The 12,752-nt window shown below is 32.0% G+C and overlaps 1 protein-coding gene across 1 annotated transcript in view; it reads left to right on the top strand.

The window, feature by feature from the left end:
* LOC106474967 (2,4-dienoyl-CoA reductase, mitochondrial-like) overlaps positions 1-11,639 on the top strand; it is a gene marked incomplete at its 3' end in the record, with an annotated part of 19,454 nt that extends 7,815 nt beyond the window's left edge. Inside the window, exons 3-6 of the mRNA XM_013935666.2 lie at positions 3,782-3,839; positions 5,701-5,935; positions 6,626-6,725; positions 11,453-11,639. Of these exons, the coding sequence (XP_013791120.1) occupies positions 3,782-3,839; positions 5,701-5,935; positions 6,626-6,725; positions 11,453-11,639 (580 nt within the window). The remainder of the gene's footprint in view (positions 1-3,781; positions 3,840-5,700; positions 5,936-6,625; positions 6,726-11,452) is intronic.
* Between the last annotated feature and the right edge of the window lie 1,113 nt (positions 11,640-12,752).

Below are 12,752 nucleotides of genomic sequence, written 5' to 3'. Positions count from 1 at the left end.
TTTAACAAAATATATATATATATATCAAAAATAATCACACAAAAAGACCTTTTAAATTACAAAAACAAACACTTTAAATATATATATTGTTGAAAATGATGATGATAATACCCATCATGCATAAAGGGAAAAAAAACCCTAAAAGAAATACCCTAAAATAACACATACATATTCAGCAAAATATATTTTAACATTAAAACAAAACAAAAAGTGAAATAAGTTACAAACAATGTTAAAGAAAATACAAATCAAACTAGAGAATAAACACACGCTACAAAATTTCTTACATAGTTATTTAGAATATTTATCTTATTCACATGATAGTTTAAGATTGGAATTCCCACCTTTATTATAATCCCTCACATTAAAATATTGCCTGTTACGGCTAATGTCATGTTTTATAACTTTTTTCAAACTGAACTTCACTTTACTTCACCTATATTTATATGTTGCCCAAACGATGCCTCGAGTTTTTTCTAAATTATGTGAGTGGTACTGTAAGGTAACAATACTCAGTTAAGGTAACGAGAAAAATACTGAATATTTGAGTAACATGACATCAACAATATTAGTAAAGTCCAGATAACAATGTAATTACAAACAAAACATATGATTTATATATAGTTACTTAATGAAATTTGTCACAACTTACACCTTTAAAACAATCCATCTTCAACATCCCTGTCTTAAAAACTAAACAATCAATATAAGTCACAAAATAAACTAAATAGTAACACTTACACTAAACAGTCTTGTAAATCCAACAGTATTCTAGCTAGTGTGTATATATAAAGTTAGTGAAGTAAGGAAGTTAGTAAAACTGAAAAAAAGTGAACTTAGATTGCATGTGAGTTTAACCATAACAGCGATTTCTGAAGTGAGTTTCACGACTTGTATTGTAATAACAGAGTAGAGGAAAATAATTTGTAATGTCAAAGGGTGAGGACGTTGACAAAACAAAAGACAATTATTTAAGACTCTGGATACAACTGTGATAATCAATAGTGTAATGAATTTTTGTACATATGTTTGACTTAGTTTGAATATATTATTTTTAGACAAGTGTATTGTGTGCTGTCTGTTTATTGTTGTAATTTATCTCCAACAAGTCACATAAACCTACTGTGAAGAATTGACCACTGCAGGCTTCTTATTCTCCTGCAACTTATTCATAGTTATGACTTTGAACCTTATCACAGCAGAAACTACCTCAATTAGGGTGAGAATGTCTCTCACACACAAGTGGTTCCTCATTGCCTTACAGGTAACTCTCTTGATAAGCTTATGTATGAGAATATTCTCACAAGCTATTGCAAGGTGTGCTTTACTGTACAAATGGCACAGATTGTCCATGTAAGGAGGAAAGATCCCTGTGGCATCTCTTATATGAATTTTGAACTCAGCCCAATCTATAGCTAAATTTTACCACTGGGTCAAAGCATCAACACAACGTGGCTGCAACTGTGACCCAATCTTAGAGCTGTGCCTCACTCCAATACTTAGTAGAATTGAGGGCTAAGCCTTCCAAGCTAACAAATGTGGTAACACCACCTATTCCTAAGATCACCAATTCTAAGCAGTAACCTGACTGAAACACTTCAGGAAATGGTCCAGATCCTTTTTAGCTGCACCTTTAAGTGTTCACGATTAGATCTGTCTCACTTTTCTCACAAGGCAAATGCCTCTTGGCCAACACCAAACGGAGACACCCTAAAGGTCCAGGGTACAGTATGGTGGGCATACTTAGAATGAGCATTAGATGCCTGCCTGTGGAAACAAAATGACAAGGTAGCCCATCCATCAACTCTGCAACTCTAGGGTACCCTGAGGGTATATCTCTCATTATGCAGAGACTCTTGATTGTCCTATGGTTCATCAACTTCAGTTGGTGCTCCCTGTCTCACCTTCTATCAAAACAGCTCCACCTGGTGGACTTCAACCAACATTGGCTATTCCAGTCACTCAGCTAGTCTTGGCTGGCTTCAATCAGAACTTGGGTTGGTTACTTTGGTCTGCAAAATCCTTGAAGTCCTTTAGAGACCACCCTATTCAGTCTTGTACTTATCAGATACACCATTACTGAGATCAACCATAAGGAGAAGAATTTGACTGAGTGTTCAAATACTAGATACTAGCAGTTTTCATTCCTTAGTCTGCAATGTAGCAAGAGAAAAAAATCATAGACCCATAGACCTTCAAAACATCAGTGAAAGTCTGATATCAAGAACAGGACTTACCCAAGACCTGAAAAACTCTCTTGGTCAACCATCTCCTCTCTGTGACTAATTCTTCCGCTTGGTCTTAAGTCTTTTGACTTCTGGAAAAATTCCATTTTTTCAATTGTAATGCCTTTTTAAGCTTAATAATTCTAAAGATAAGAAAGGCACAGGGAAAAACAGAAAACTCTTCAAAAACAAATTCTATAGTCACAGCACCAAAACCTTCAATTTCCCAAACACGCTGTGGTATTCTCAGGTGAACTGATCTCTTCTGAGAGTGATGAGGCTGGTTTCACAGAATAACAGGAGATCTGACCGAAATGTATTATGAAGCAAATCTGAATTCTCTGACTTTGAAGAAATAAAATAATGTATGAGAAAATGAAAGTATGTAGCATTAAAAAAATCAAATTGTGTATTTTATAATAGATGACACATTTACTGGAGAGACCTTTCTATGTGTGTAAAACCAAGAAATTGTCAGAATGTCTAAATTTGTTCCAGACTGAGAAAACATAGCATTATATACATAAAACCACAATGCTAGCCTTATCCGGCCATTTGCACTACTCATATGAATGTTGATAATTTCCACACAAAATAAGGGAGCTTATATCCTTAATGGGTCCCTGACTTGCCAATGGAAAAGATTGCTATCTACCCTCACGTAGTGTGTACAGCTTTAATGGAATCTTTTCCCATAAAAGGCACAGGTGATACTTTATGTGAATGACCCAGAACAATAGGTAGGTAGAGCAAAAGGAACTCTGCAGATTTCATGACTGACATTCTAAGTTAAATATACACATAAATATATAAATGTTTTATTTTAAATAAGCAGTTAGCAAACACAATAAACTTGTATATTATGGAATACTAAGATTTTTTTTTAAATATTTTGTTTGTAGTCTGCAGATTTGGTATTACTTCAAGGAGTTTATACCAAACTATTTGAAACATTTATTAACTTATTATTTCCATATTTATAATCTAAAACTCAGAATTTAAATTTGGTTAAGAATACACAACTGTTATGTAAGTGTTTACTGGTGCCTAATTAAACATGGTCTGCGAATTTAAACTTCATGAAATTGTTTTGTTTTTATTAATGGATTTTCCATAATTCATCTATGCAGATTTTAAAAATAATATTCATTTTTTCTACCACGTAAGGATTTTTTACAAATTGGGGAGAAAAAAAACTTACTTAGATGAAATTATTATTTCATTTACCACAATGAACATTTTTTATTATTATTTTTGTTAACAAAAATACAAACTAAAGAAAAGGGAAGAACATTGATGTCAAACAAATATGCATCCTCATTCATCCTGATTTTTTTGTGAGAAATCTACATCTTTTAATCTCAAAATTACATTTTGTGATCTTTCTATTAAGTAGTGCATTATGACGTTTTGTGAAAAATCTGTACGTGATGGAGAAAAATGGATATCATTTTCGGATTCAGCGTACAGGAATTACAGTCGAACATGTAAAAATTTCAAGACAATAAAACTATCACAGGCCTGTGTTATTAGGCTTTTTATAAATTTTTTTTCAGAAAACTTGATGTTTTGGAAAATACTGCAGAAGAAATAAGTAAATCAAGTGGTCAAAAAGTAAATAACTTATTTTGATTTTGAAAATATTTAACAATAAAGATTGAGATTTTACTATACAACAGATTCTTGATGTTTTTTCTCAGTTTTTGTTTTCTCAAGTATAATATTAAAATTGTGCTTGTAAAGCTAAATATAATATATTAGTATTGTGAACAGAAAGATGCATATGCTTTATCTGTATAAATAAACATCAATATGTGTGTGTGTGTGTATTTGTTCCTGACCTAGTACTGGAAACACTATCAATGATGTATGCTACCTTTATGTATTTTTATTGCACTTTTAATGTCTATTATGTTAAGAAAAATTAAAGTTTTTATTGCACCCGTCCAGTGGACAGGTATTCCTGCTAGATATATTCGTAAATTCTGTCTTAATTTTATTTCTAAGTACACTGACTAGTAAAGTAATAGCTGGAGTCAGATACATAAAAGTATGCATGTTGCATCACAAAGTTACTTTAATATCATAGTTGTTTAATTTTACAAAATCATATAGTGTTTAAATATAAGCAATGATACACTGTTGATTCTGTTTTGTCAAATTAATACTAGTATGAAATTCAGTGCTTGAGGCCTTCCCCCCCAAAAAAATAGAAGTGCTTGAATACACCATATTATTTCAATGTTAATTAAATATAACATACCTCAACCAGTGTTTTATTAGATAATGAAAACTAAAAGGAAAATGCCAAAATTAAAACAATAAATTTATGAAATAGATACTGAAAAACAAAAAAAATCTTAATAGCGACATTGAAAACTATGGTTTCTGTTTGGAATAAATTTTTCAATATTTTATGTACTGTTACTGCCAAAAACTAATCAGCTGATCATACTGTGCTGTAAGTGTGTGTGGTAAAAGCACACAAGTGATAATAACTCGATGCACTTTGAATTTTACAGAGCAAAGAAGAAGTATATACAGTATGGATTTGTATTTTGTTTATTTATTTGCTTCTTTCTCATCTGGTTTTATGAAGCATATATGGAAATATAAATTGAGTCATATCTATGTTAAATATTGCACACACACACAATTAGTTGACAAATATATCTAATGTTTCATTCCATTTTGTTCTCAGGAATTGAGAATTTGCTGTTGTTGGGAAAAAAAATGCTGTAACATAATTTTGACAAACTAAATTATTTCAGTGTATTCCTCTGGAACTCGGTTTCTGGTAAACTTGTATTTTAAATAAGAAATTAAGCCTAGTCGTAATTGTTCATATAAATAACACTAGTTTCTTGTGAACAAGATAAAAAAATGTCACAGGTTGAGCAAAAATGCAGTCTTAACAATAACCACTTCAAGCTTTCAGCTGCATTGTATTAATGTTTGTAATATTAACAAAAAGTTTGAGGAAACAAAAGTGGTTATATAATTCCTAGGAGCATAAGGAATTGATAATTTATAAAACCCATTTCCTTTTATCTTTTGCACCTACATTTTGTACATTTCACTCTTCTGCCTTGTAATATCTCTTTATCCATGTCATATATGTTTATACATTATTTGTCTGAAGTGTTGAATTGGTACCCCTCATATATGTATCAAATAAATTACTTTTAAAACTGTATTATATGCAAGTAGCTTTTTGTCTGCCGTACAGATGAATATTGTGGCTTCCATAAAAGGAAAACGTTCATTGTACAATTCATCACATACATTTGAATTGTACCAACCTTATAACATTTGAAGAATTGCATATAGGTTTGTATACCAAATTTTATTTTTGTAAGTAATTTCTGCATTTTACCAAACCTTAGTTTATAAAACTGTAAAACTTCTTTTATGAAATATATAATATCGGTGTCTGTTTAGAAAACAAAAGGATAAACGTCCTGTTTATTTTTAGGTGGTGCCAATAGCAGCTGATGTGCGAGACCCTGAAGCAATTAAGAAAGCAGTTGACGACTGTGAAAACAAGCTTGGGTTACCCTCTATAATTATAAATAATGCAGCAGGCAACTTCATCTCGCCAACTGAGCGACTGTCACCTAATGCTTGGAAAACTATAATAGATATTGTTCTGAATGGAACTGCTTATGTAACTTTAGAAACTGGAAAACGCCTTATTAAAGCTAATCAAGGTAGTAAAGATTCAACTGTATTTTTAAACTTGATTATAAGTTCGTTATTACTTGTGAATTTATTGTCAGTATTTTCTTGGATAATGAGAAAACAGAATACCGTATGATTTTCAACTTAATTGACTTGTGTGTTAAGTTTTGTGATATATTTCACAATACGTAACTGTAAAATTTAATCCTTCTTTATAAGAAGGTATACACAGAAAAATAGGAATTATATGTGTACCAACAAATTTCACTGTACCAGAATGTGTATAAAAGTAAAGGACTTCATGGTCTGTATGTTAATAAAAGAACTGACAGAAACGTATGTTTCCTAACTGTTGGATGATATACAAAAGTGAACAATTATGCCTACTGCCAGTTTACAAACAAAAAGTTAAATTGTATATAGTGATTTGATGCCATTAATCTGTTATCTTTGCTCATTTTTATAGTGTGCACTGTCTAACTGAAAATGCACACTGAAGTAATCATCATTTGAAACTTGGAACAGATCAATATTATAGTGGTATTGTAACCTCCAGTTTGTGTTGTTGAATATACAAGATCATTAAACATCTTAAAATTAATGGAACTGATGTCAGTCTATAGTATAAGTGTGTGTGTGTGTGTTGGAAGTTCATTATATATACAAAACTTGCTTGTTTGACAAATATGAAAATCATCAACTTTTCATGCTTGATGTAGGTGGAGTTTTTCTGGCTCTTACGGCAACATACTGCACTCAGGGGTCATCATTTGTTGTCCCTAGTGCAGCAGCGAAGACTGGAGTTGAGGTTCTAACCAAGTAAGTTATGGTGAGGTCTACTGCGAAGATAGTTTCTTTTCTGGATAATCTGTATTTCCTAAATAGCTAATTTAAATGTTGAATGTCTACAAAAGTAGATAAGCTGAAATTATAATTGTGGGCTATGGATGAAGTTTACACAAAGATATATCTCTTCAGGGTTAACTCTTACCTTTGAACTGAGGTCAGGGAAGTAATATGTCATATTTCACTGTATAATCTTATGACTTGTTATACAACATTTTACAAGTTTCTTCCATTCTGAATAGGAACAGTATGAAGCTAGTATCATATTTGTGGCTTGTTATTAATTTTTACTGATTGGTGATTTCTCGATAATAACAAAATGATGTTATGTTTATAAAAATAACTCTGGTCTGTTGTTTATCTGTACCAGTTTATGACAAGTGAATAGAGATTAAGAGAAAAGTTTCAATTTTGTCACATCAGGAGCTGTTACTGGTCATTTTATGGGTTTTTTATTATTATTTTTAATTGGTAAAGTTACAGCTGTCAAGGATGAGTAACCATATAAAAAAGATTATTTATACATGTGCTAAACCAAAAATTGAGAAATCATTAAATACACAATTACACATTTTTATTTTAAATAACTTAATATTGGAGGTTGACCAATCATCAAAAGCTCATTTGACTAAAAATATCTGGAGCCAAATAATAAAAAAAACTTAGAACTCAAAACCGATCTATTCTTGGACAGTAATAAATGTTTCTGTTATGAAAGCAATATATGTTTTCTCTAGAGGGGATTAACAAATTCATATCAGGAGTAAACATGGTAAAATCCTTAGCAACACAAATAAAGTGGTAAACACAGGCCTGATAAATAGTTAATAGTCCGCATTCCTTAAGTCTGATAGAAACAGATGCTCTATAAGGAAGACCTATCATAGGCCTCAAAACCCTCTTTTGCAACAGCCAGATTGGTCTTAATGCACTAAAGTGTGAGCCCTAAACACTTATACAATAAGTCATTTGACTACAGAAGATGACAAATATATTGTTGGCGTGAACATGCTTTATAGTCACTATGAGAAAAATCTATATTCTTAGACTTTGAGATTAAACAGTTTTCAGAATACTAAGTTTATTTATTATAGAAGATGACATTATAGATTTGATAGAGGACTCAAAGCAGAAAACCTTCTTACATGATCTCATTATATTGACAACTCAGGTGAACTCTTTAGAAATCAATTTGTTCATCCTATCTGAGGTTATTCTAAATAATAACTCCAAAAACCTCTATTGAGTCAAACCTGGATAGAATGATGCCATTGAAACTCAAATCCTCATTTACCAGTTCCCTAGATACAATCGTATATTGCAACTTTAAATATTTAAACCAAGCAGTTGTCAAGATGCCAGGTAACAATAGAAAATAACTCATTTCTCTATTTTGAAACAATCGGCAAGAGCGAGGAGATTTGGCTTCACACATCGAGTTGTCTCCCCGTTAGCTACTTCTATTCTGCTGTTGGTCTTCTGGCAGGGGATTTCCTGCTGCCAAGCCTTCGGTGGCTTGGGTGGCAGAATTTCTCACCTGTCTCTTCAACTATGGGTTTTTGATTTCTGGATATAGGGCAACCCTTTCCCATGCTTTCTGTTTCTCCAGATACCATAGGGTTTTTACTTCCCCTATTCTCACTATGCTCATTCATATTTTCTGGATTCAGAGGCCTCCCAGGCATCCTTCCCTTCAGGTTTGGGACATTAATGTGGTTCCCCATGCCCTGACTTTCCCTCCATTTGAACCACTTTCCTTGTTTCATTTGTCCCTTAAGGCCTATTTCCTTCTCCTTTTGGCCTGTGGACATTGCCAATCTGATTTATTTGCCATTGACATTTCATTTACCCTTTATCATACTACCTATCCTCTCCTTTATCCTGATCATTCCTTTTTCCCCAAGACTGCTTAAGAAGGTTACCCTCATCCAGACCCTGATAGACTGCTGTGTCCTGTCAGGGCTCTTTGGTGTAATATTGCACTTATTGCTACCCTCCAGGTTACACACAAATATCTTTTCATTCCCTGACAATCTTCCTCCCTTTGTGATCTTTCCCATTCTACTTTTATGAATTGGATCCACCTTCTGGTCTGTTTGGCCTACTTCTCTGTACCTTCTTCTTACCATACCTTGTTCCATGTGTCCTCCCATCAAATTTGTCATCTCACATTTTCACTCATTTCCTATCTTTGCCGTTCATTGGAAGAGATTCTCCAAGCTGGCATGTGAACCATGCTCAGTATGTTCGTCTCCAATTATCTTCATCACAGCCAATCTTGAGGTAAGTACCTTTCAGAAATACATTTTCAGTATAGAAAATTATAACATCTATAAAAAAGAAGAGAGCCACTCTACACTTTTTATTTTTGCCTGTGTGTTTTACAAATTATACACAATAACAAATAGTATAGTATACCTGGCTCAGAAGTGGTGTGGTTCCCCTCCTCTGATTTCTGGATCTCTATCTCTCTCTCATGTTCAAGGGTATCCTTTGGATGCTTTCAGGGGTGCTTGTGTTATTCCCTCGCACAGGTCCCTCCTCCTTTTCTAGCTAATCTTGTGAGAAGAGGCAAGTACGATATCAGAAGTTATAATTTTCCTATTCTGAAAATGTATTTCCGATAGGTACTACCTTATGTCACACTTCCCACCCTTTCTCCCCACTTCTCCGGTACTTGCACCTTCTGACAAACTTTGAAGTGAAGGTTTTGTAGAGGGAGTCACACGTATGTCATGCTGATATTGGTTAAGAGATGATGCATGATGATTTGCATGACAGACATGTTGGAACATGATATTTCCAATAGAGAGGGGGATGTGCAAGGCTTGTGGCATGCGATTGAAAAGTTTGCATATAGAGGGCAGCACTGAATGAAAATAGCTAATCTTGTTAGTGGAGGTAAGTACCCAACAGAAAGACATTTTCAGTATAGGAAAATTATAACTTTTCATTTTCAAGTTTTCATATTTCAAGTTTTTTGGTAATGTATATTTAAAATGGACAATTTAACATGCAGATACATGAGGTGAAGATTGAAATATTAAATATTTCAGTCTAAAATTAAGAAATTAAAACTTATAATATAATTTGAATTGTATACTATGTTTTAATGTTAATTTTATTAACATACATTCATTATAAAGTTATAAAAAGGTCATGAGATGTGTACTTTGCAGCTGGATACAAGAATAACACATGTTCAGTAGACAAATTTATAATTATATAGTAAAACTGGTCTACAAAGTATAAACCTGTAACTTAGCTTACCAGTATTTGTCAACTGTCTTAATTACCATATATATATATATATATTACATCTACATATATTGTTACTATTTGCTCATAAATGCTTCAGTTTTTGTTCAAACTTGTAACATTAAGTGAAAAATATACATAAAAACAATGATTCTTAGTACTTACAATGTTACATTGCACTTGGGAAATGTGAAATGTGGTCTCTAACCTTCGTACTATGCCTTAATTTTTGATTCTTTAAAACTAAGGAAAACATGAATATATTTTGGAAGTTTTGAAGACTCATTTTGGAAAACAAAAATTATCACTCACTAAAATAGGATATTAAAAAAATTCTGTCAGAGCAAAGATTTTAGTAAACACAGTTCAACATTTTATAACAAATTTCAACCTTCCTGACCATAAAATTAACACACAACCATCAGATTCATATGGTTCAGAACCAGACCTTTCTCTTGCTTATAAACATGTACTTAAGATAGTTAAGCATGAGTAAATAAGTGGTGCTTATTTGGGTTTTTATTTGGTTAAGCACTATTGGCTGTGGTTGGTAGAAGTAATGTAAATTGAACAGCTTATAGTGCGACATACAAGAGTGAGTATTACTCCATTTTTTAATATTTCATTTTGAATTAAGAAATTCAACCAACTGCACCATCAAATTGCTGAGATGGTCCTGTGTCAAGGTGCTGAATTATCTTTAGAACAAGATGTGAACAGCAGAGTTAGAGTCAAGCAATAAAAGGAGTTTAGGTTTTGATACATCTCTGCTTTACAATATGCTAGTAAATCTAATGAATTCCTTTCCATGTGAAAAGCTGGATAACTTCATCAACTGATCAAGCAAACAGCTTGTTTCATACCAACTGTAATTAATGTTACTTGCTTCCAGTAAAATGTTTTTAATCATCAAGAGATTGTGATATCTTGATATTATTCTGAATTTTTATATATTTTACTGTTTATTTTATGATTCTATTTTATATACAATTTATTTAACTTGTTGTTACAGGTTGTTTTATTGTTTATTGTGAAAGGTTTATATTGATACATATTAGTGTTTTTTCTTCCTATTTTTTATTTTGTTTCTATCTTCTTTTAGATAAAAAATATAGAAGTATCACTGGAATACATTTTTTTTTAGTTGATGAAACTTATCTTTTAATCTCTAGGATATGTTTTTTACCTGTTTACAAATAATTAATCTTACTGTGGTCTTTTATTCGTAGTTATAGGTTGTTAGATTATGAATGAAGTTTATCTCTGTAACCATAAAGTCTATAGTTATTACTGTTACTTAATTGACATTATCTTGTTTATATTTACATATTTTTGGTACTGTAATCTGAGGGTCTGTTATTCAAGGTTACAAGGAGTTTGCTTCTGAAGGGTTCAGTTTGGGTTGGGGTTTAACTTTATAAGCCTATTCTTTATTTTTACAGATCTTTAGCTTCTGAATGGGCCCAGTATGGGATGAGGTTTAACTGTATAGCTCCAGGGCCAATTGAAACTAAGGTACGTTTATGGAAAGAAATGCTGATGATAACTAATCTATTTAAATACGACAGTTCAAATTTTGTCCAAAAGCTAAAACCACCTGGTAGAAGTTTTCGCACGTATCAGCTGTTTGTACGGGAAAACTGTCAAATCAACTTAAGGTTTTATAAACATAGGACAACTGGAATAGAGATTCATCTATAAATATGCTAATATAGTCTAACTAACTAAAGCAAAATTTAATTATAAAATCATGAAAATAGTTGTTAATATAAAAGATTCATTCTTAACACAGGTTACAAATTTTTGATTCAGAGTTATCTGAAATTATAAGTAATCATTATTATAAGTTTTTCATTTAATATATTATGTTAAACCATGCTGAAAATCTTACAATTAAGATGTAATGTCACTAATTTAGTTTTAACCAAATAGTTAATTTTACTTAAAGTTTTGAGGCACTTGAAAATCTCATACCAATGATGCAAATGATAGTAATGTCAAGATTTTCTCCATTAAACAAAACTCATCTAGTAAAGAAAGTAGAGTGAAAGGTGAGAACTAACAGGAAGGCTGTGATTAGAAGCAGTGTGTGCTTAGGCTTAGAAACATTTATAAGTAGTTCATTAGTAATGTAGTAGTAAAATTTTTGTGTGCAAGAGCACCATTTAAATCCTAATAAATTTATTGCCTATAAATGAAATGTGCATATGTAGGCTGTGTTTTGGGCATATAATTAGTTTATATTTACCAACGATTTGTCAATTAAGTTTATATAATGAATTAGGGTACAGCATTCCAGTTAGAAAAATATAATTGATATGTTATTTATTTTCAAAAAGAAATAATAGCTATGTATTTTTATTGTTTATTAAAACATCATTTCAAACATAAAATGATGTTAATATTTTCAAATTAATCGTATAATGTAACATGGAATTTTGATACTGTAAAAAGATTGTATCCACAACTTAACTTTATTTGAAACTATGTTCACATATTTTAATCGTAAAGAATGTCATTCTGGTTCACTCCAGCCCCACTAAACGACCGTACTTCAGCCATTAGGAAAATAACTACAAGAATGTCATTCTGGTTCACTCCAGCCCCACTAAACTACCGTAATTCAGCCATTAGGAAAATAACTACAAGAATGTCATTCTGGTTCACTCCAGCCCCACTAAACTACCGTAATTCAGCCATTAGGAAAATAACTACAAGAATGTCATTCTGGTCCACTCCAGC

This window comes from Limulus polyphemus, unplaced genomic scaffold (assembly GCF_000517525.1).
Source record: "Limulus polyphemus unplaced genomic scaffold, Limulus_polyphemus-2.1.2 Scaffold7919, whole genome shotgun sequence".
Taxonomy (NCBI): domain Eukaryota; kingdom Metazoa; phylum Arthropoda; class Merostomata; order Xiphosura; family Limulidae; genus Limulus; species Limulus polyphemus.
The sequence above is the reverse complement of the archived record's forward strand: the minus strand, read 5'-3'. Positions and strand labels throughout refer to the sequence as shown.